This window comes from Meriones unguiculatus, chromosome 1 (assembly GCF_030254825.1).
Source record: "Meriones unguiculatus strain TT.TT164.6M chromosome 1, Bangor_MerUng_6.1, whole genome shotgun sequence".
NCBI lineage: Eukaryota > Metazoa > Chordata > Mammalia > Rodentia > Muridae > Meriones > Meriones unguiculatus.
The window spans coordinates 1,727,212-1,750,183 of record NC_083349.1 but is presented as its reverse complement, the minus strand read 5'-3'; the positions used below and the strand labels follow the sequence as shown (position 1 = coordinate 1,750,183).

The following is a 22,972-nucleotide window of genomic DNA, read 5'->3' as shown; positions in this document are numbered from 1 at the left end:
GCCTTCTTCTCTCAGGCCTCGAAAGCTTGGCGTAAGAACAAGATGGATGAATCAAAACATGAGATCCACTCCCAGGTAGATGCCATCACAGCTGGCACTGCCTCCGTGGTGAACCTGACAGCAGGTAGGCTGGACGTCGGCCTATGTTTGTGTGCAGGGGAGGGGAGAGCAAGCGTGCGCAAGCATAGCTTGACTTCCTGAACTCACTGTGGAAGGTTATGCACATATACATCTCTCTCAAGCGCATATGCAACTTACTGCAATGGTGCTCCTTCCCCACCCATTCTCTGCTTCTTCCTCCGCTTTCTCTTCTCAGGAGACCCTGCAGAGACAGACTATACCGCTGTGGGCTGCGCAGTCACCACAATCTCCTCCAACCTGACGGAGATGTCCCGTGGGGTGAAGTTGTTGGCTGCCCTGCTGGAGGATGAAGGCGGCAATGGCCGGCCCCTTCTGCAAGCAGCAAAGGGCCTTGCAGGGGCAGTGTCAGAACTGCTTCGCAGCGCCCAGCCAGCCAGCACTGAGGTTAGGGGCCACAGGGTTAGGGTGAGGGTGGACACAGGGTTCCACCCCAAGGAGGAAGTGTGACCCGGGAGCCTGTGAGACCTGCGGCCATGTGGCCAGGCATCAAGCAGCTTCTGACAGGTGTCCACTCTCCACAGCCCCGTCAGAACCTGCTGCAGGCAGCTGGGAACGTGGGCCAGGCCAGTGGGGAGCTGTTGCAGCAAATCGGGGAAAGTGACACTGACCCCCACTTCCAGGTTGGTGTTGTTCCCAGCTCCCAGAACCCCCACTATTTAGAGGTAAACTTTGATCCGAAATCCAGATCTTAGTCCCTCTTTCTGTGAATTGGCCCATCCAAACCAGCCTGATCCTGTTTCCAGGGATGATACTAAGAACTTCTAGTCTCTTAGGGGTGAGAATTCAGAACCCCTAAATACAAATATAATCTACTAGTTTGCTTCATTGATGGCATTCTTAGCTCTGACTTCCCTGGGTAGAGTCACGGCCCCAGCTTTAAGCTATCTCAGACACCCCCTGCCACACTGAGGACGATGTTACTCCGGCTGCCCCCTCCCCCACCCAGCAAGTTGCCTCAGCTGACTTTTCATCCTGGATTTCCCATGCAGATGTGCGTACCCAGAGGGGCTGGGGCTCGATCTCCCCCCGATTCCCCTACGGTAATGGCCTCTGGCCTGGGCCTTCCCAGCTTGGTCCTCTCTGAGCCGCATACACTCGCTTCCACACCTCTTCCTCAGCCTCCTAAGGACACAGATGTGATGGGAGATGGGGAGGCTTAGACTGGCAGGGTTGGAGAAAAGAGATCAGATAGGGTAGGACAGGGTCTTACTCCAAAAACTGCAGGATCAGTCCTTGCACAATGGGCTTGAGAGGCGTGGAGATAGGAAGTGCCATCCCATTGTGCCTCCCACTCCTTCCTCCCCATCACTGTCCGAGTGTATCCGCCTCATGCATCTCTCCCTTTGGTGTAGACTACTTCTGTTGGTGAGGGTTTGTTCTCGGTGAGGGTCTCTTTCTTTTGGGTGCTCAAGGCAAAGGGGCTTGGGGGTAGGTTCTAGGTGCTTCTGCATACACTGTCCTCTGATTGGAGTCAGTGGGAATAATGAAGCAGCTTACCTGTGAGAAGCACCCATGGGCCCTATGCTCAGTCTCAGATCTCGCTGGCTGCTTTTTCTCTCACAGGACGTTCTAATGCAGCTAGCAAAGGCAGTGGCAAGTGCTGCAGCTGCCCTGGTCCTCAAGGCCAAGAGTGTGGCCCAGCGTACAGAGGATTCAGGGCTCCAGACCCAAGTTATTGCTGCAGCTACCCAATGTGCCCTGTCCACTTCCCAGCTGGTGGCCTGTACCAAGGTGAGCCCAGACTTGCTGTGTCCTGAGTCTCTGGCTAATAATACCACACACACAAACCTCTCATTTTATCTCTGACTCCTGAGGCCTCATCACCCATCCTGGTAACCACTGTGAAAACCACAAACACCCCATCTCACAACTTGCCTACATGTCTGAAATTCCGTTTTCCTGTAGGTGGTAGCACCTACAATCAGCTCCCCTGTCTGCCAAGAACAGCTGGTAGAGGCCGGACGACTGGTGGCCAAAGCTGTGGAGGGCTGTGTGTCTGCCTCCCAAGCAGCTACCGAAGACGGACAGCTGCTGCGAGGGGTAGGAGCAGCAGCCACAGCTGTCACCCAGGCCCTCAATGAGCTGCTGCAGCATGTGAAGGCCCATGCCACAGGAGCTGGGCCTGCTGGCAGATACGACCAAGCCACTGACACCATCCTCACTGTCACCGAAAATATTTTCAGCTCCATGGGTGATGCCGGTAAGAGTACTCACCTCCAGGAAAACAAAAGCCCCAGTGTAGTTACCCCAAGCCCGATGGACATTTCCCTTACAGACCCAGCCACCCCACCCCTGAGGTTCAGCACAGTGGCCCTTCTAGCTCTATAACTATAGACTCATTGTTGAGTCTAGAGCCTCCACTTCACAATGGGTAAAGCAGAAGTATTAGCCTTGTTCTGTCTTCCTTGGAGCATTCTAAAGAAGATGCCAAACTCACTATACACGATAACAGGTGGCAAGTTCCATGGAGCTAATCATAAAAACAAGGAAGAAGGGGAAAAAAGTAGCCTTCTCAGCTTCAGCTTTTTACCCCCAAAACATTCAAAGAGACTGTCTCATCTTCTGAAAAGACATTTTCTAGAAATACCAGCTGGAAACTGGCCTTCCTCCCATGGGAACTCATTGGGAGGAGATGTGTTCTCCAAGATCTTAAGCCAGAAAACTGGAACTCAAAGGAGCCCAGAATTGCTCAGCCTTTGCCGCTGTCTTCTCTGTTCCTGGAAGCCCCAACTATCTTGTTTGCTCCACTCACCCTCCTTGTTCCCTGTCATTCTAGCTTTCTTACTTGAGGCTGTCCTGTGTTCTAGGGGAGATGGTGCGACAGGCCCGCATCCTGGCCCAAGCCACCTCAGACCTGGTCAATGCTATCAAGGCCGATGCTGAGGGGGAGAGTGATCTGGAGAACTCTCGAAAGCTCCTGAGTGCTGCCAAGATCCTTGCTGATGCCACCGCCAAGATGGTGGAGGCTGCCAAGGTACAGACCTTGACCTGGACCTTGAAGGGAGGTAGAGATGATGGAACCTTGTCTGGTGGGAAGACCCAAGGAAAGCAGGAAATGGGAGAGAGTAGATCATGAAGCTCCCAGCCTGCAGGTGGGTCACTGACCCGTCCACGCTCTTCCTTCCTTCCACATTCCTTGTGTTGCAATCACATCTGCTTGGCATCTTTTCTTGGTCTCCTGTGAAGGCAGATAGCCTTTTTGTTGGTCGCAGAGGCCTCCACTAGCCATACAGAATAAGATAGCATTAGACACTGACACACAGGTGTAAAAACCATCGGGGAGCCCCAAGGGTCCCCTGGGCTTTGCAACTGCTGCAGATTCTGAGCTGCCTTCTCCAGAGAAAGTCCTCCCCAGACCACCTTACTCACCCTAAATTAATGGAGGATTCTGTAGGGAGAACAGCGAGAGAGAGGAGGAAGGAGAGGAAATGGGTACAGTTCTACTAAAGCATTCACATCCCGGTGGAGATTCAGTACCGTGGGACACACCCACACCACCCCCCAACCCTGTCCTTTCTGAAACAGTTCTCAGCTCTCAGCAGTTACTGCCCCAATGCAGGTAATTTGAAATTTGAAATTAGGTCAGGAAAACAGGTAAGCTGTAAACTGGATTGAGAAGAGTTAGGAAGACTTTTGAGTTCGAGGTGATGGTGAATGGTGACTGTCTCTTGTCAGGGCGCAGCCGCGCACCCCGATAGTGAAGAGCAGCAGCAGCGACTGCGGGAAGCAGCCGAGGGGCTCCGCGTGGCCACCAATGCAGCTGCACAGAATGCCATCAAGAAAAAGCTGGTTCAGCGCCTGGAGGTAAGGCTGGATAGTCTGGGCTTGGGGGGGGGGGATAAATGCATGAATGCAGTGAGAGGAATGAACAGGAATGGAAGGGTAAAGTCAGGGTTTTCTCAGGGTATTATGTGAGCCAGGTAGGCCAGGGCCTGGGAAGGCCTGGTCTTCTGACTACTCTGTCCTCCCAGCATGCAGCCAAGCAAGCTGCAGCCTCTGCTACGCAGACCATCGCTGCAGCCCAACATGCAGCCTCTACCCCCAAGGCCTCTGCGGGCCCCCAGCCCCTGCTGGTGCAGAGCTGTAAGGTAAATCTCCAGGAGTTGTGTGGGAGTGGAGAGGGTTGAGAAGAGAGACAGTACTTTCCTTAAGTTCCAGAACTTGGTACTTATAACCTTTTGACCTACAGGCTGTGGCAGAGCAGATTCCATTGCTGGTGCAGGGGGTCCGAGGAAGCCAAGCTCAACCTGACAGCCCTAGTGCTCAGCTCGCCCTCATTGCTGCCAGCCAGAGCTTCCTGCAGGCAAGGCACTCTCCACTCCTGAGGCCAGACCTTCCCCATGTTTCCATGGCCTTAAATCTGCCCCCCTCTGAATATCTGCTGGTAGCTGAGACCAGACCTGAGTGCTGACTACCTCCTGACCAATGTCTGTCTGAAGGGTAGAGAGAGGGCAGTGCACCTCATTTGCATATCTGTTCTCCAACAGCCAGGTGGGAAGATGGTGGCAGCTGCAAAAGCCTCAGTGCCAACAATTCAGGACCAGGCTTCAGCAATGCAGCTGAGTCAGTGTGCAAAGAACCTAGGCACTGCACTGGCAGAACTCCGTACTGCTGCCCAGAAGGTAGGGGAGCTGTTTCTAGCTGTAGAAGACAAGGTTCTAGACAAGGCTCTGCATATAGACTCCTGGGATGGGGAGAATTTGTACAGTATAGCTTCTAAGAGGGATGACTATAACCTGAGGCCCAGGAATATAGCCGTAACCCCTGCTGCTCACCGTCACAGGCCCAGGAGGCATGTGGACCTTTGGAGATGGACTCTGCACTGAGTGTCGTACAGAATCTGGAGAAAGACTTGCAGGAAGTAAAGGCAGCAGCTCGAGATGGCAAGCTTAAACCCTTGCCCGGGGAGACAGTGAGTAGTCTTATAACATGCTCTCACTCCAGCCCTGCAAGCCTGCTGAGCTGTGCTATAGAACCTTCACTTACACTGCAGCCATCCCCAAGAGCCTTCTCACATGCCCTCTCACTTCCTCCTCCTCCTGAGCCTTCATCCCCCGTATCTGCAGATGGAGAAATGTGCCCAGGATCTTGGCAACAGCACCAAAGCAGTGAGCTCAGCCATCGCCAAGCTGCTGGGGGAAGTTGCCCAGGGCAATGAGAACTATGCAGGTGTGTAGACAGAAGGGCTAGGAGTAGGATATCTGCTAGGGAAGTGGAGAAGGGGAGCTGTTGGGGAAAGAGGCTGACAGGGCAAACCCCTCTTGTCTGTGTGTCCTCAGGTATTGCAGCTCGAGACGTGGCAGGTGGACTGCGGTCACTTGCCCAGGCCGCTCGGGGTATAGCCGCGCTGACGTCAGATCCCGCAGTGCAGGCCATTGTGCTTGACACGGCTAGTGATGTCCTGGACAAGGCCAGCAGCCTCATTGAGGAGGCAAAAAAAGCAGCTGGCCATCCAGGGGACCCAGAGAGCCAGCAAAGGCTTGCTCAGGTCAGGTGTCGGGAAGGGGCTCCTGTCTACCCCTCCCTTAAACCTCTTCCTAACAGGACACACACTTCACATGTCATCCCAGGTCTGCAGTAGAAGCATGTTAGACTCAGACACAAACCCTGCTGAGCAGCAGGTTTGGGGATGTTGGTGATTAAAGTTTGTGACCCTGACCTCCGCTTGTTCAGCTGCAGAAGTTCCTTTCTTCTTCCAGTTTTAGTGGCAGGACAGCCAGTTATCTATGTCCCTGGGGTGGGGGGGCTCTTCCAAACTATTCCCTTTGGCAACCCCGTTTCTTTCCCACCGCAGGTGGCTAAAGCAGTGACCCAGGCACTGAACCGCTGTGTCAGCTGCCTGCCTGGCCAAAGAGACGTGGATAATGCCCTAAGAGCAGTTGGAGATGCCAGCAAGCGGCTCCTGAGTGACTCGGTAGGAGGAACAGGCATGCCTTCCAGAGGAAAACGTTCTGTCCCTGAGCTTCTCCTTTGACCCTGCCTTCCCAGATCTGTCCCTTTTCATTAGTCCCAGGTTTTGTGCCCATCTTCCTGGCCTTCCTTTCCCAGACTCACGCATCATCCCCATTCATCCTTCTGACTTCCTCTCTGACTCTGCAGCTTCCTCCCAGCACGGGAACATTTCAAGAAGCTCAGAGCCGATTGAATGAAGCTGCTGCTGGATTAAATCAGGCAGCCACAGAACTAGTGCAGGCCTCCCGAGGAACCCCTCAGGACCTGGCTCGGGCCTCCGGTCGATTTGGACAGGACTTCAGCACCTTCCTGGAAGCTGGTGTGGAGATGGCAGGACAGGCCCCGGTATGACAGGGCAGAGGGTCCAATTGAGAGCGCAGCAGGGAACGTGTGGGTGTCCAGAGTCTGGGTCTGCTCCTGGTTCCCTCGTCTCTAGTCTGGCAGAGTTAGTGTTTGGGAAAGGAGACAGTTAATATATGCCCTCCCATTTCAGAGCCAGGAGGACCGAGCCCAGGTGGTGTCCAACTTGAAGGGCATATCCATGTCTTCAAGCAAACTTCTTCTGGCTGCTAAGGCCCTGTCCACAGACCCTGCCGCTCCCACCCTCAAGAGTCAGCTAGCTGCAGCTGCTCGGTAAGCAAGAGTTGGGAAGCCCAACTCCAGGGCTTCAAGAAGGCCAGCGAGGACACATTTCATGAGGCTTAGCAGTAGTAAAGCAAAAGAAAAATGCATGTAATTCTATGCACATGGGACTCAGGGAAGATGAACTACTCACACCCCCCAACCCACCCCCAAACCAGGGCAGTAACAGACAGCATCAACCAGCTCATCACCATGTGCACCCAGCAAGCACCTGGCCAGAAGGAGTGTGACAATGCACTTCGGGAGCTAGAGGTGAGCCTTTAGCATGGGAGCTGGGACTAAGGAGCTGGGGCTGAGGGAAGGTCTTGAATTTCCTGCCCCTCTCCCTTACACAGACGGTCCGAGAACTCCTGGAGAACCCAGTCCAGCCCATCAACGACATGTCTTACTTCGGTTGCTTGGACAGTGTCATGGAGAATTCAAAGGTTAGTGGGACAGGGAGCTCCAGAGAGGCGGTGACAGGAAGGTGCGCTTGACACTGACACATTGGTGCACAGTGGAAATGATCGGCACCTTCTGGTACCCTCTCTTCCTTAGGTCCTAGGCGAGGCCATGACTGGCATCTCCCAAAATGCCAAGAATGGAAATCTGCCGGAGTTTGGCGATGCCATTGCGACAGCCTCCAAGGCTCTCTGTGGCTTCACTGAGGCGGCTGCACAGGTAATTTCCTAGGATGAACCCGACAGCAACTCTTGCTTTCCATGCCCTTTCTCCCTTTCAAGGGTATAAATCAGGAAGCTAGTGTGAGCTCTGGGTCCCGCCTATCCCCCGTAGGGGAGGGAGGTGGTTCCCAGAAGTTGTTGACCACCAGCGGTCCGGTTGCTGTGACTCTGTTTTGAGTATACTGACCAGCTGTGTGTGAGGCTTTTTTAGTGGGGATCAACGAGAGCCCCGTGGCCTATTAGGTCAACAGTGCACTACTGAGCTACACTCCTCACCTAGGCAAAGCACTTTTGTAAGTTGCAGAGGAGAGAGAATCAGGTGTGTGATCACCTTTAGTCCTAGCACTGTGCAGAGGCAGGTGGATCTGACTCTGAGCCAGCCTGATCTGCACAGTGAGTCACAGTGAGTCCCAGGTAACTTGTCAAAAAAAAAAAAAAGCTGTTCTGAGAATCTCTTTCCAACCATTTTTTCCCTGAAAGCTTACCTCTCTCCCTCACCCACTTTTCTCTTTGCCCTGCTATCCCAGGTGACCTGCTCTAAGTGACCTCAGTTTTTAATTTTCTTTTTTTTTTTAATTTAAAAATTTTTATTTTATATTCTCTTGCTCATTCTCCCTCCTCCCTCCCCCTCTTTCTCTCTGCCCCTCCCCATGCATGGCAGTTGAAAACTGCTCCCAATAAACCTGCATTTATATACTTAAAAGATTATTTTACGTGTGTGAGTGTTTGCTTGCATGTGTGTCTGTTTAACATGTGAGTGCCTGATGCCTTCAGAGATGAGAAGATGGGGCCAGATCCCCTACAACAAGTTACGGTTGTGAGTCACCCTGTGAGTGCTGGGAATTAAACCCAGGGCTTCTGCAAGAACAAGTGCTCTTCACTGCTCAGCTATCTCTCCAGCCCCAGGCATGACTTTTCAGAGTCTTCCTGATTTTTGTTTGTTTGTTTGTTTGTTTCTTCTCTTATTTTTGGGAAAACATACAGAAGAAAAGGCAAAGCTACCCTGTGTTGATTGAAGTACAAGTTAACCATTATGTCTTCCTGTTAGAAAAATGGTAAACACTGTATTTGTCCATTGCCAAAGCTTGGTTGTGCTAATTACCTTAATAGCCTTATAATTCTAGAATTACCTCCTCTTTCATTTATTCATTTATTTATTTATTCTTTTATTTATTTATTTATTTTTGAGCAGATAGTTCTTGGCTGGCTTCAAACTCACTACGTAGACTGGGCTAGCCTCAAATATGCATACACTCCTGACTATATGTGTATGCGTACGCCCTCCAGATATTTATACTACTGCTTACTTAACATGATCCAGCACAAACACGCATACTTCTAAACTGAAACAAAGAAATAATTTTTACTTTTTCTGAGATGGTGACTCACTTGTACTCCAGGCTAGCATCAAACTCACCATCTTTGTCTCCTGGGATTGTAGCAAGTACTACCATACCCAGCCTTTAATCCTCTGAAATGTTTGGGTCAGTTTAGCAGGATGAAAGTTTGTCTTAAGTAGGGTAACTCTGGTTTGTTATTACTGCTTCTCTGCACATAGAACTCAGAAAGTCTCTTCCCTAACCCCATAATCCCCTCCACGCTCTTCATGTCTCCTTAGGCAGCATACCTGGTTGGTGTCTCTGACCCCAACAGCCAAGCTGGACAGCAAGGACTGGTGGAACCTACACAATTTGCCCGTGCAAACCAGGCAATTCAGATGGCCTGTCAGAGTTTGGGGGAGGCTGGCTGTACCCAGGCCCAGGTAATGCACACAAACAGGTGCTGCAAGCAAGGCTGAGAAAGGATGGATAGTCCCCAGTGCACAGCCCCCAGGAGGAAAGAGGGGGAGGAGGCACAAGTGAGGGAGGAAACGGCAGGGAACCATGTTCCACCGTCCACACGCAGTGCTTCTCTGTCTTTTGCCACGTCTCTCCTTATTCCTCCACTTAGTGCTAAGGTCCCAACTTCTCTAGAGATGTTGAACTCATTCTCCAACCCTGAAATGGTTCCCCATAGGTTTGCATTCTTCCTTCCTGCTCTTGTCACAGCTTTTCCATGCCTGTCTCCTCAGGTGTTATCTGCAGCCACTATTGTGGCCAAACACACTTCTGCACTGTGTAACAGCTGTCGCCTGGCTTCTGCTCGGACTGCCAATCCTACTGCCAAGAGGCAGTTCGTACAATCAGCCAAGGAGGTGGCCAACAGTACAGCCAATCTTGTCAAGACCATCAAGGTTTCAAGTGTTTGAATTTCCATCCCACCTCCCCTGCCTGAGTCTCCTGGTCATTCTCCGGGGTTTTTTGCTGGGGCCTCCTGCCCTTGCCTATGCAGACTTAGAAGCCCTCCGGGCCCCTGACTAGCCTTGGCTGCACTGTGTCTGCTCACCGAGTTCTGAGGCTCCCCGTTTACTTGCAGGCACTAGATGGGGCCTTCACAGAAGAAAACCGTGCCCAGTGCCGAGCAGCTACAGCCCCCCTGCTGGAAGCTGTGGATAATCTGAGTGCATTTGCATCCAATCCCGAATTTTCCAGCATCCCTGCCCAGATCAGCCCTGAGGTGAGGCAGTGTGACAGACAGCTGGCGAGCCACTGCATTTCTGTGAACAGAAGTCATGAGCTTGCCTCCCTGCTTCCTCCCTCCTCAGGGCCGAGCTGCCATGGAGCCTATCGTAATCTCTGCTAAGACAATGTTGGAGAGTGCCGGAGGGCTCATCCAGACAGCTCGGGCACTAGCAGTCAATCCTCGGGATCCCCCACGCTGGTCAGTGCTGGCTGGCCACTCTCGGACTGTCTCAGATTCCATCAAGAAACTTATTACAAGCATGAGGTACTGAGGAATATTTACTCCAGATTTGGAGGGGATAGGATGAGGCCTTTAAAGAGATGCCTTTATGTGGAACTTGTGATGTATCTGCAGAGACAAAGCCCCAGGGCAGTTGGAGTGTGAGACAGCTATTGCAGCTCTCAACAGCTGCTTGCGTGACCTCGACCAGGCTTCTCTTGCTGCTGTCAGCCAACAGCTGGCTCCTCGTGAAGGAATCTCTCAAGAGGTAAGATGAAATGCATTCAAGAATGGAGATGTCAGGCTCAGGGAAGGGTACATAGGGGGAGAAGTTGCTTACAGAGCTATCCAAGGGCTGGGATAAGTTGGGGCTGGGTTAGGGTTAGGGTTAGGGTTAGGGTTAGGGTTAGGGTTAGCTGTGGAGGGAAGCCCGGGGGCTCAGTGGTAGAGTGTGTGCTGTGCACACTCACAGCCCCAGCTTCCATCCCCGTGCCGTGCACATGCACAGACAGTTGAGAGGAAGAATGGGAGCTGTGGGCCAGAGCGCCCTGTTACAGTTACACTCAGAACTGATGTCTGCTTCCTCCCCAGGCTCTGCACACGCAGATGCTCACCGCAGTGCAGGAAATTTCCCATCTCATTGAGCCACTGGCCACTGCTGCCCGGGCTGAAGCTTCCCAGCTGGGACACAAGGTACCTAGGGAATAATGTGAGGAGACAAGGGGATCGGTAAAGAGTACCTGCCCTTAACCCCAACTTCTTGTTCAGGTGTCCCAGATGGCCCAGTACTTTGAACCCCTCACCCTGGCTGCAGTGGGTGCTGCTTCTAAGACCCTGAGCCACCCGCAGCAAATGGCACTTCTGGACCAGACTAAAACGTTGGCAGAGTCTGCCTTGCAGTTGCTGTACACCGCCAAGGAGGCTGGTGGTAATCCCAAGGTAGTGAGGGGCCCCAGGAGGGATAATTGCTAGTCTGAGCCAGAAAAGCAGGAGCTACGGGCTTTCCTCACTCTGTGTCCCCATAGCAAGCAGCACACACCCAGGAGGCCCTGGAGGAGGCTGTACAGATGATGACAGAGGCTGTGGAGGACCTGACAACAACCCTCAACGAAGCAGCCAGTGCTGCAGGGGTTGTTGGTGGCATGGTGGACTCTATCACTCAGGCCATCAATCAGGTTAGAGCTCTGGGTACCTGTGGACACAGAGGCTGCCCTGGGCTAGGACTTGGGGCTATGTAGCAGTGACCCTGACAGTCTTTCTCTTTGTGTCATTCTCCTCCCTCAGCTAGATGAAGGACCTATGGGTGAACCAGATGGTTCGTTCGTAGATTATCAAACAACCATGGTGAAGACAGCCAAGGCCATTGCTGTCACTGTTCAAGAGATGGTAAGTTCGGGACATCAGAGAACTGCCCTTAGAGAGCTGAGCTTGGTCAGAACGTTACTTCTTTCCTTAACACTAGGTAACGAAGTCAAACGCCAGCCCTGAGGAGCTGGGCCCTCTCGCCAACCAACTGACCAGTGACTATGGCCGCCTGGCCTCACAAGCCAAGCCTGCAGCTGTGGCTGCTGAAAATGAAGAGGTAAACGTGGAGGCCGTTCTGCCTTCTCTCGGGAGACTCTGGGTCATGCCTGTTGTTCCCAGGCAGCTTCTAGGGCCACTGAGCATCCCGCTGTTCCAGAGCTTTGTGCCTCCTCAGTGATTGCTCTAGGTATGGTGCACAGCGCCTGGGAACTCTCACAAAATTACTGTTTTCTCCTTCATTTACAGATAGGTGCCCATATCAAGCACCGAGTACAGGAGCTGGGCCATGGCTGCTCTGCTCTGGTCACTAAGGCAGGCGCTCTGCAGTGTAGCCCCAGTGATGTCTACACCAAGAAGGAGCTCATAGAGTGTGCCCGGAGAGTATCAGAGAAGGTGACCGCGGATGTCCTGGGCTGCCTGTCTTTCCCACCCCCCCCCCCCCGGTACCTCCCAAACCTGTCTTCGTTGTTCCCTCAAGCATAGATGGCCTTTCCCTTTCACTGTGTGCTGTGTAACTTTGCCCGCAGGTCTCCCATGTCCTGGCTGCACTCCAGGCTGGCAATCGGGGTACCCAGGCCTGCATTACCGCAGCCAGTGCTGTATCTGGTATCATTGCTGACCTTGACACCACCATCATGTTTGCGACTGCCGGCACACTTAACCGTGAGGGTGCTGAAACGTTTGCCGACCACCGGTGAGGAGGGGACTGGCCAGAGGGAGGCAGGTTGGCATGGGCCAGGGGAAGATTGGGCTAGAAGGTTGGGACTCTGAGGGAAGCTGACCAGGTTGGGGCCTCCCCAGGGAGGGTATCTTAAAGACAGCAAAGGTTCTTGTGGAGGACACCAAGGTCCTAGTGCAGAATGCAGCTGGGAGCCAGGAGAAGTTGGCACAAGCTGCCCAGTCCTCAGTGGCCACCATTACCCGGCTCGCTGATGTAGTCAAGCTTGGTGCAGCCAGCCTAGGAGCCGAAGACCCAGAAACCCAGGTATCTACGTAACATCCCTAACTCTGTCCAGAGCCTCACTTCTGTTGCCCTTCTCCCTCTCGCAAACCAGCCCCCTCTTCCCTCACAGGTGGTGCTGATCAATGCAGTTAAGGATGTGGCCAAGGCCCTGGGAGACCTCATCAGTGCAACCAAGGCCGCAGCAGGCAAAGTTGGGGACGACCCTGCAGTGTGGCAGCTCAAGAACTCTGCCAAGGTTAGAGGCAGTGAGGAGCAACAGAGGTGGGGTGGGTGGTTAACATACTTCCTCCCGCTTCTGAAATCAGCACTGCCCCCATTCTCCTGCTGCCCCCAGGTGATGGTGACCAATGTGACGTCATTGCTCAAGACAGTGAAGGCTGTGGAAGATGAGGCCACCAAAGGCACTCGAGCCCTAGAGGCAACCACAGAGCACATTCGGCAGGAACTGGCGGTGAGCACAAGCCCCAGGCATTGGGTGATAGACTATGAACTAGGCCTCACCTGCATTCCTCCACACTCTGCCTGCTTATTACCAGACTCCCACATGATCTCCTGTCGTGTCTCTGCTGAGCTGTGTCCTGGCCAAAGGGCACCACTTAATTTCCAGACAGAGTCTCAGGCAGAGCCGTGATCCATGCTGCTCTCTACTAGCCTGATGGGGGAATATTTGTAAGGATTTGACCTTCAGCAGCTGCTCATAGGCTCAGAGACTGAACTGACAAATCAGGGAGCCTGCATGGCTCTAACCTAGAGTATGTTATCATTGCGTAACTTGTGGGACTCCTGACAGTGGGAGTGGGTCTGACTCTGGCTCTTTGGCCTGCTTTTGGGCCCTTTTCCTTCTCCTGGGCCGCCTGTCCAGCCTTGGGCGGAGGGGAGGCGCCTGGTCTTACTGTAACTTGCTAGGCCATGTTTGGTTGCTGTCCCAGAGAGGCTGCCCCAGGATCTGGGGGAGGGGGACTTTGCTTGAGACATAAAGTATGGGAGAAGAATAAAGGAAAAAAAGCTCTTTTTGAACACATGACTGTGTGACCTAATCACGTGACCGTGTTGTCTTCTAGTCTTGGACACTATTTTTTTCCCAACACTGTTCTTTTTTCCCAACAGGTCTTCTGTTCCCCAGAGCCACCTGCCAAGACCTCTACCCCTGAAGATTTCATCAGAATGACCAAGGGTATTACTATGGCAACAGCCAAAGCTGTTGCTGCTGGCAACTCCTGTCGACAGGAAGATGTCATTGCCACAGCCAATCTGAGCCGACGTGCCATTGCAGATATGCTTCGGGCTTGCAAGGTAGAAATGCTGGTGGTGAGCTGGTGAGAATACAGGGATTCGGGAGGCCTGAAGCTCTAAAGCTAACCTGCTGCTCTGGGAACAGGAAGCAGCTTTCCATCCGGAAGTGGCACCTGATGTGAGGCTTCGAGCTCTGCACTATGGCCGGGAGTGTGCGAATGGCTACCTGGAGCTGCTGGACCATGTGCTGCTGGTAAGGAGTCATTGCTCCTCCTGCCTGCCTTTTGCATACACAGTCAGTCTCCTAAGCTCTCACACTCCCAGACCACCGTTCCACAGGTTCCCAAATCTCCTGTCTCTGGGACCCCATTGTTCTTTTGGTCTTTGCTTCTTCCACTCACCTCTTCTTCCTCTTCTCTTGTCTCCTTTTTTTCCCATGTGACCTCCCCCTTCTCTACCCCGTCTCTTCTCACTTCGTCATTCTCCTTGCTTGTCAGCCGGTGAGTGACAGCTCCACTCTGCACTGTGTATGTAGCATGATGCGCTGTGTGTGTGAGGGCCGTGCTGTGCTCTAGTGTGGAGTCAGGAGCGTGGGCTGCCTGGTCTCACAGATCAAGGTGGAGGGAACCTAGGATCTGATGTTCTTTGTTGTGCTCACTCCGTCCCCCAGACTCTTCAGAAGCCAAACCCAGAGCTGAAACAGCAATTGACAGGACACTCAAAGCGGGTGGCTGGCTCAGTGACTGAGCTTATCCAGGCTGCTGAGGCCATGAAGGGTAAGTGGTAGTGAGAGACAGGGAGGGAGGGTAAATTCTTGTCATGGTGTGCTTCCTGCTTCCTGGTTGGATGGCCTGTGCGTCTAGTCCTCATCGATGCCAGAGCCTGGTGATGCTAAGCAAACCCCCAGTGGTTCTGACCTCCCTGCCCTACCTCAGCCTCCCCCTTCCATCTTTATCCAACAGGAACAGAATGGGTGGACCCAGAGGACCCTACTGTCATTGCGGAGAATGAGCTCCTGGGAGCTGCCGCTGCCATTGAGGCTGCAGCCAAAAAGCTGGAGCAGCTGAAGCCCCGGGCCAAACCCAAGGTCAGTCCTGCTCCTTCCCCTTCCACCCTCACAGCAGCAAGAGGTCTCCACCTTTGTCCCCTTCCTCACAGTCTCCCCCACTCACTGCACCTCTGCAATCTTCTCTTTCCAGGAGGCAGACGAGTCCTTGAACTTCGAGGAACAGATCCTGGAAGCTGCCAAGTCCATTGCAGCAGCCACCAGTGCGCTGGTAAAGGCTGCATCAGCAGCTCAGAGGGAGCTGGTGGCTCAAGGGAAGGTCAGTGTTTTAACCCCAGAAGAGTGAGGGCAACGTGGCAGCTTGGTTACCCCACCCCGCACAAGCTCAGCTTGTGAAGGCTGCTCATGAGAGGCCTTCAGGTAAGGCCAGCCTAGGGCTAAGTGGCCTCACTTCCTCCCTCTGCAGGTAGGAGCCATCCCAGCCAACGCTCTGGATGACGGGCAGTGGTCCCAGGGCCTCATTTCTGCTGTGAGTGCATCATGCCCACTGTGTTTCTGAGTTGGGTAGACCTGTAGGCTGGAATGGACTGGACTTACTTTAATCCTAACTCTTTGTCCCCATTAGGCCCGTATGGTAGCCGCAGCCACCAACAATCTGTGTGAGGCAGCCAATGCAGCTGTCCAGGGCCATGCTAGCCAGGAGAAACTCATCTCCTCAGCCAAGCAGGTAGCTGCCTCCACAGCCCAGCTCCTGGTAGCTTGCAAGGTCAAAGCAGATCAGGACTCTGAGGCAATGAAACGGCTTCAGGTAAGAAACTCTGGCCATCCACCGCCCCTATGTAGCTGCTCTGCTTTAGAAGGCCATGCTGATGTCTTATTTTCATTTCCTATTGCTGTGATAAAAAAATACCCTAACAGAAGCAGTTTAAGGGAGAAACCGTTTATTTGGCCCACAATTCCAGGTCACAGGCCATCTTTGCTGGGAACTCAGGGCAGCAGGAACTGTGAATTACTAGGTACATGCTAGTGTTTCGCATTTCCTACTCAACAGAATCCAGAGTCCCTGCCTAAGAACAGTCCCACCCTGTGGATATCTCCTCCTAGCTCAGTTCCCCACAGATGTCCCCACAGGCCAGCCTAATCCAGACACTCCCTTCCCAGGTGGTCCCACATTGTGAGTAGTTGGCAGTTAACACTGTCACTCCTGAGACAATTGTGTTTGAGGGAGTCAAGGAACTCTCTGAACTAGAACCCCAAGCTCTCAGGAGTTACTCTTTGCTCCTTTTGTAGGCTGCTGGCAATGCAGTAAAGAGAGCCTCGGATAACCTGGTGAAGGCGGCCCAGAAGGCTGCAGCCTTTGAAGACCAGGAGAATGAGACAGTGGTGGTGAAGGAGAAGATGGTTGGGGGCATTGCCCAGGTGAGCCGCCCAGCGGGACGGTGCTGGGAGGACAGTCGTGCTGCCTGTGCTGTCCTGCCCGGCCTCTGCTCCCAGTGCACACCGTGCTGAGCTTTTTGGCCCTTCATCCCTCAGATTATCGCAGCACAGGAAGAGATGCTTCGGAAGGAGCGAGAGCTGGAAGAGGCTCGGAAAAAGCTCGCCCAGATCCGGCAGCAGCAGTACAAATTTTTGCCTTCAGAACTTCGAGATGAGCACTAGGGAAGCCCCTTGTATTTAATGCAGACCCAGCCCAGAGACTGTGCCTGCCACTACCAAAGCCTCCTGGCTGTGGGCCCCACCTGCCCAGCCCCAGCACTCCCCAAAGTGCCTGCCAGACCCTGGACCTGGCCCTGCCCAGTCCCACTGCAAGCCCTGTTCTCTCCCCGACTCCAAGTGCCTTTGCACCCCTAAGTGCCTACCCCTCCCAGAGTATTAACGCTCCCAGAGTATTATTAACGCTGCTGTACCTCCGTTTGAACCTGCCAGGCCCATGGCCACACAGCTCAACCCACCCCATTTTGATACTATCCCCTACCCTTGTTACCTATGGAGCTTGAGGTTGCAAACCCCAAACAAGTCCTGCTCCAATAAAGGTGATTCTGTCTACAGCTGCAGCCTGGCTTTGTGAGGAGCTGGGACCTCTTCCCCCAGGGGCATTGGGGGAGAATAGGAGTAAGTTCCGTTACCTGGCTTGATTGGTTCAAAATGGGAGCAGAGGATATTAGAGCAGTCTGCCCATCGGGCCCACTTCTCCTCCCCTGCACCCAGTAGTCACACTATGGGAAACTTCCTGCAAAGCCATTCTCTACTCCCATCTCACTGGCCAAGCACCTGGGACAGCAGCTCACACTGCTCCCTGTGGCCAGCAGTACACTATTCTCCATAACCAGTAGTGCATAAGGAAACCGGGCGGGGTGGCACGTGCCTGTGATCCTGGCACGTGCCTGTGATCCCGGCACCTGGAGCCAGAGGCAGGCGGATGCCTTGAGTTCAAGGCCAGCCTGGTCTACAAAGCATGTCCAGGACAGCCAGGGACCCAGAGAAACCCTGTCTTGAAAAAACAGAAGAGTATAATGAGATTTCAGATTTGGCCCGGGGCCAAATTCCACTTTTCAAAAGCAACTTTACTAAAGAAAGAAAAAAATAGGACTAAGGGCCTGGAGCAATGGCTCAGATGTTAAGAGCACTTGCGGTCCTTACAGAGGACACAGGTTCAGTTTCCAGCACTCCACGCGGCGGCTCACAACTGCCTGTAGCTTCAGCTCCAGGGGGCACAATGCCCGCTTCTGGCCGCATGCTTCTTCAGGCAACTCACATACGTTAAATAAGACTAGGCTATAAGCGCCCTCTCTGGCCCCTAGGGGAGACACACAAATCTTTTTTAATTTGTGTGTGTGAGAGAGAGAATGCTAGGCATGCATGGTGATGCACCCTTTAATACCAGCATTAAAGAGGCAGAGACCGGTGCGTCTCTGAGTTTGGCTACATAATGAGATCCTGTCTCAAATGTGTGTGTGTGTGTGTGTGTGTGTGTGTGTGTGTGAAAGATTGGCTAATGCAGTTATCAGGCAAAAACAAACAAAAAACCTAAACTCTGGCTTCTCTGGTGGTATAATTGGCTGATTGGGTTGGGGTGCTTCTGTAAAACATAGGGTCACTTGATACATGCTTGAGACTTTATCGTTAGTGGTCAGAGCGTCCCCTGGTGGCCAGGCAGATCTGTATCATTTAGAATTAGTTGGTTACGGATTATAGCTGCTGGGCTAATCTGAAGGTTACAGGAGAGAGCAGTCACGAAGTGCTGCCTCTGTCTCCCTCTGCATTCACGCCCGACCCCTGCTCATAGCATGACAGTCCTCTTTGTTAGTGCTTCTTTGTGTGGGTTTCTTTTCAGCCAGCACTGCTGTCCAGTTTACTATTGCAATATTTCTCCCTCCAACCAGAAGACCGTGCTCATTTGCTGCTGCACTGGGTACCTAGCACCATCAGCTTCCTCCCCAGTACGGTGAGTTTAAAGTAGATGGAAACACTGTGTCCTCCCCAGGGCAACCCGTTAGGGACAGTGCCAACTTTACCAGCACTGCTGTCATCTGTGATTCATTCATTCAATATTTACCAAGCCCTGCCTGTGCTAAGCACTGGGAAATCAAGATGCAGTATCGCTTCTCTGACGCACAGACTGGCAACTCCAGCACACATTGCTGTGAGCTCTGAGCCCCGGATTCAGTGTCCTGTACTGCGACGTGAGAGCCTCGGAGCAAAGCCTCTTCCTCATCCTCCCACACGAACAGTAATCTAGACTAAGCTCCAGCTCTGAGCCCAGCACAGCTGCTTATTCCTGCCCGCTTCCTTATGGCGCCCTCAGGAACTGCCCCAGTCACGTCCATCTCCATGGCGGTAGCTCAGAAACCGGGAAGGATGCTCCGGCAGCCTTTGGCTGCTCTTCAGATGAGGTTTTCCCCTCGGGAGACTCAACTAGACCCTTTCAGCTATCCAGAGGTCAAAATTAGGTTCATAACGAAGCCCTGGAAAGAACTCCTTTTTCATAGCATGCATTACACGGTGTAAAAATTCCGTGAGTAAAGCTACCTCAGCACAAGTTACACTATGTTCATTTACTCGCTGTGTTAGCACAGAAGACAGAGATGCGACTTAAGAACGCTCTTTTTTTTTAGTCAGGGTTCCGCTATGTAGCTTTGGCTGGCCTGGAACTTGTAGAGATCCACCTATCTCTGCCACCCGAGTGCAAGAATTAACAGTGTAAACTACCATGTCCTGCTTATTTAAGAATGTTCTTGAGTATCCTAGACACGTTGACATGGCCCTGAAGTTCCAGTATGAGGCAGAAGAATCAAGAGTTCAAAGCCAATTTGAACTCTACTATACGAGACCTTTTCTCAAAAAAAAGTCCTGAGTAAATTGTAAAAAAAAAATGATTAATTTTACCGTCTTTCAGGTTTTTGGTGTGTGTGCACACTTAATATGTCTGAATGTGTATGTATTAATATGTATGTTAATATGAGGTGGCCAGAAAAAGACACTCGGTGCCCTGCTCTGCTGGCCTCTGACTCAGCCCCTAGGGGCTGGCTCTGGCACTGAGGCTGGCCCAGGCTGGTGTCTAGTGCACAACCTCCCACAACGCTGGGGTTAAAGTTCCGTTAAAGGCCACACCCAGATTATGTGGGTGCTGGGATATGAACTTCGAGCCTGGCACTGGGTAAGTTCTACCTGCTCAAACCATCCCAGTCCCCTTAATTAGAAACAGAACCAAACAAACAACCCTCACGGCTGTGGAGAAATCTCAAGCATGAAGACCTGAATTTGGGATTTCCAGTCCCCACAGAAAAGCTGGTGTGGCTATAACCCAGTGCTGGGAATCAGAGACAGGCAGGTACCGGGCCTCAGTGGCTAGCCAGTCTAGCCTAAATAGCAAGATCCTGTCTTAAGAATAAAATATGTAATAAAACTAAGGTAGAGAGCAATAGAGGAAGATCCTGGTGTCAATGTCTGGCTTCCACATTTGCACACACACATCCAGGAAACCTGAATCAGGCTCTCCTGTAACCCAGGCTGACCTGGAACTCACTTTAGAGCCAAGGGTGACCTTGAACTCCTGATCTCCTTATCTCCACCTCTCAAGTACTGGAAGTATAGGTGTGCACCACCATACCAGTTTATTTAGTTCTGGGCTTGAACTCAAGGCCTCAAGCACTCTACAAGTGAGCTACATCCTCAGTCCCGAATGGTCTCTCTCTCTTTTTTTTTTTTAAAGGGTCTTGTTTATGTAACTCTGGCTGGCCTGCAACTTGCTATGTAGACCAGGCTGGCCTTGAACTCATAGAGCTCTGCCTGCACAGGCCTTCCAGGTGTGGAAGTTTTTGTTTTTGTTTTTGTTTTTAATGTTCATGTGTGGTTCTTCCATACCCTGGTGCACCTGACATGTGCTCTACATGTGTGAAATACCTGCATGGGCCAGAAGAGGGCACCGCACCGTATCCTCTGGAACTGAAGTTTCAGGCAATTGTGAGCTTCTATAGGAACCAAACCTGGGTTCTTCACAAAAGCTGCAAGCGCTATTAACTACTGAGCCAGCTATCCAGCCCTGGATCTTTTTTCTTCTCTTTTCTATCTCTTTCTTTCTTTATTTCTTTCTTCCTTCCTTCCTTCCTTCCTTCCTTCCTTCCTTCCTTTCTTTCTTCTTTCTTTCTCTTTCTTTCTTTCTTTTTTCCTTCCTTCTTTCTTCTTTCTTTTTTCTTTCTTTCTTTCTCTTTCTTTTTTCTTTCTTTTTTCTTTCTCTTTCTTTCTTTCTTCCTTCCTTTCTTTCTTTCTTTCTTTTTAATTTTCTATGTGCGTTGGTGTTTTTTGCCTGCATGTATGTCTATGTGAAAATGTCAAATCCTGGAACTCCAGTTACAGACAGCTGTGAGATGCCATGTGGGTGCTGGGAATTGAACCTGGGTCCTTCAGAAGAGCAGCCAGAGCTCTTAACTACTAAACCATCTCTTCCAGTCCCCATCTTGATTCTTAAGCAAAAACTTTCCTCTCCCCATCTCTCCTCTCCTCTCTTTTCTTTCCCTCCCCCTTCTCTTCCCCTCCCTTCCTCTCGCCTCCTCAAGTGATTGTTATTGGTTTGAGATAGGGTCTCATGTAGACCAGACTGGCCTCCTTCACTAGGCAGCCAAAGCTGTCCTTGAACTGTTCAACCTTCCGCCTCTGCTTCCCACAGGCTAGAACTATGAGCAGGTTGTGTCTGCACAGGGGCCCTTTCAGCAGTCTTCTGATGAACTTTGACGTGTGCATACCGAAGTGTGATGAATCCCCTGAGAAAAGCAGACCATGTTAAAGTGTGAGCCACATGACCACGTGTGAGTGTGTGTGACAGCACATTTACTTGAAAAATGACTGACAAACAAACTATGGTTCTCAGACAGACCTGTTCTCAAAAAGGAACTTCAGGGGAAAATCTGACAGGATTTGTTATCAAATTTACAATTCAATTTTTCAAGTGAAAATTCTAATTTTGAATAGCTTTTCTCTGAACACTGTGACTTCACAGCTTCCCCAAACACTCAACATAGTTGTAAACTCTCTGACGAAACAAATCAAGGTATTAAAGAATGTGATATTCTGATACAATTCATTTGTTGAGATGTGTCAACATTTGGAACATCAGTGTGGCTCAGTGAGTCAATATTTTCCAAATGAGCAATGAATGACATGACAAAATTATGTATGAGTAAACAATTACCCAAAAAGTAAGAAGTTCAGGGTGGGCATGGTGGCACACACCTTTGACCCCAGGTGGAGGAAGATGACTACGAGTGCCAGTCTGCATAGCAAGTTCCAGGTTAGCCAGAGCTACATGGAGAAGAGACCGTGCCCCTGCCAAAAAAAGTTCATGGTCGTCCTCAGCAGTTCAAGACCAGCCAGCCTGGGTCAGGTACGTGAGGCCCTGTCCCAACCCATATATATAATTGGCATACTTCACTAATTTGAGGAGGAAAATATACTTTTTATTCAGGTGTATTTATATTAACATGGTGATGTATGATAGGTGTGTGTATTTTGTTTGATGCAGATCTAACTGTCGTCCAGGTTGGCCTCAGAAGATAACCGACAGCTTCCAATCCCCCCAGCTCCACCTGAGTGCTGGGGTCACGGGAGTGCACCACCCTGATCAGTTCCTGCTGTGCTAGGAACAAACCTAGAGTCTGCTGCATGCTCGACAAACACTGTTACTAAACCACATCTCTAGCCTTTGATTCTGTGATTTTTAAACATTCATAAATTTTATAAATTTATGAAAGAATTCGTAAATTCATAAAGAATTCATAAATTTTCTTTTATGTTTTCTGGGCTTGTATCTTAATACAGTAAGTGTTGATGTCTGATGACATTTCAAAAAAGGCTATTGGGTAATCTTCAATAATTTCTGAGAGCATAAAGGTTTTTTGTTTTGTGTTTTTTGAGACAGGGTTTCTCTGTGTAGCCTTGACTGTCCTGGACTGCTTTGTACACCAGGCTGGCCTCAAACTCATAGAGATCTGCTGCCTCTGCCTCCCATGTGCTGGGATTAAAGGCATGTGCCACCATGCCAGGCTACATAAGGGTTAGGACCAAAAGTATTTTGCATTAGGCCATTCATTTCTCTAAATTCGCCGTATTACTCGTTATACTTGAGTGCCTGGAAGCTTCTGTGTAAAAACATCTGCCCAAACGTTTATGAAGACTGCTCTGGCTAAGCCGGGTACTGTCCAAGGGGCTGAGCACTCAGAATTGAGAACAATAGTTCTCTAGAGGACCTTGCTCTAGAGGACGCAAGAGTGTAAGAGTTTGTAGCAGGACACTAGGCTGAGAATCAACGCTCACAAGCACCTATGAGATGGAAGGGGCCGGGAGGGAGGCGGCCAGGGAAGGCTTCCCAGAAGAGCTGATACTTGATCTGTGCCCTAAAGGCCAGGAGGAATCAGTTTAGAGGAAGGGTGTTTAGAGCAGGAACAGCATGCATAAAATGTGGACGCTATTCAGAAAGGTATGGCCATTTTTAGCCCCCGTCCATAGCTCAATATGAAGCAAGAGGAAGTCTGAGTATTGGAGATGAGGCTGGGAGATGAAGCTGGCGGCGTA

At 51.4% G+C, this 22,972-nt stretch overlaps 1 protein-coding gene across 2 annotated transcripts in view; it reads left to right on the top strand.

The window, feature by feature from the left end:
- Tln1 (talin 1) overlaps window positions 1-16,953 on the top strand; it is a 29,510-nt gene extending 12,557 nt beyond the window's left edge. The window contains exons 15-58 of one of the 2 annotated variants that reach the window (XM_021658436.2): window positions 16-124; window positions 317-525; window positions 663-761; window positions 1,131-1,181; window positions 1,705-1,872; window positions 2,047-2,341; window positions 2,949-3,115; window positions 3,817-3,945; window positions 4,113-4,229; window positions 4,331-4,444; window positions 4,629-4,763; window positions 4,925-5,053; window positions 5,208-5,310; window positions 5,421-5,629; window positions 5,936-6,055; window positions 6,241-6,438; window positions 6,587-6,726; window positions 6,894-6,987; window positions 7,071-7,160; window positions 7,273-7,395; window positions 9,016-9,159; window positions 9,469-9,630; window positions 9,813-9,953; window positions 10,042-10,223; window positions 10,314-10,446; window positions 10,770-10,871; window positions 10,947-11,117; window positions 11,204-11,353; window positions 11,463-11,564; window positions 11,641-11,760; window positions 11,949-12,095; window positions 12,230-12,396; window positions 12,504-12,687; window positions 12,776-12,901; window positions 13,001-13,117; window positions 13,774-13,959; window positions 14,045-14,152; window positions 14,570-14,675; window positions 14,862-14,986; window positions 15,099-15,224; window positions 15,372-15,434; window positions 15,531-15,713; window positions 16,196-16,324; window positions 16,439-16,953. In XM_021658436.2, coding sequence (XP_021514111.1) covers window positions 16-124; window positions 317-525; window positions 663-761; window positions 1,131-1,181; window positions 1,705-1,872; window positions 2,047-2,341; window positions 2,949-3,115; window positions 3,817-3,945; window positions 4,113-4,229; window positions 4,331-4,444; window positions 4,629-4,763; window positions 4,925-5,053; window positions 5,208-5,310; window positions 5,421-5,629; window positions 5,936-6,055; window positions 6,241-6,438; window positions 6,587-6,726; window positions 6,894-6,987; window positions 7,071-7,160; window positions 7,273-7,395; window positions 9,016-9,159; window positions 9,469-9,630; window positions 9,813-9,953; window positions 10,042-10,223; window positions 10,314-10,446; window positions 10,770-10,871; window positions 10,947-11,117; window positions 11,204-11,353; window positions 11,463-11,564; window positions 11,641-11,760; window positions 11,949-12,095; window positions 12,230-12,396; window positions 12,504-12,687; window positions 12,776-12,901; window positions 13,001-13,117; window positions 13,774-13,959; window positions 14,045-14,152; window positions 14,570-14,675; window positions 14,862-14,986; window positions 15,099-15,224; window positions 15,372-15,434; window positions 15,531-15,713; window positions 16,196-16,324; window positions 16,439-16,564 — 6,099 coding nt within the window. In that variant the 3' untranslated portion in view covers window positions 16,565-16,953. The remainder of the gene's footprint in view (window positions 1-15; window positions 125-316; window positions 526-662; window positions 762-1,130; window positions 1,182-1,704; window positions 1,873-2,046; window positions 2,342-2,948; window positions 3,116-3,816; window positions 3,946-4,112; window positions 4,230-4,330; window positions 4,445-4,628; window positions 4,764-4,924; window positions 5,054-5,207; window positions 5,311-5,420; window positions 5,630-5,935; window positions 6,056-6,240; window positions 6,439-6,586; window positions 6,727-6,893; window positions 6,988-7,070; window positions 7,161-7,272; window positions 7,396-9,015; window positions 9,160-9,468; window positions 9,631-9,812; window positions 9,954-10,041; window positions 10,224-10,313; window positions 10,447-10,769; window positions 10,872-10,946; window positions 11,118-11,203; window positions 11,354-11,462; window positions 11,565-11,640; window positions 11,761-11,948; window positions 12,096-12,229; window positions 12,397-12,503; window positions 12,688-12,775; window positions 12,902-13,000; window positions 13,118-13,773; window positions 13,960-14,044; window positions 14,153-14,569; window positions 14,676-14,861; window positions 14,987-15,098; window positions 15,225-15,371; window positions 15,435-15,530; window positions 15,714-16,195; window positions 16,325-16,438) is intronic. The other variant, XM_060378632.1, reaches the window with a different exon arrangement.
- Window positions 16,954-22,972: the final 6,019 nt, after the last annotated feature.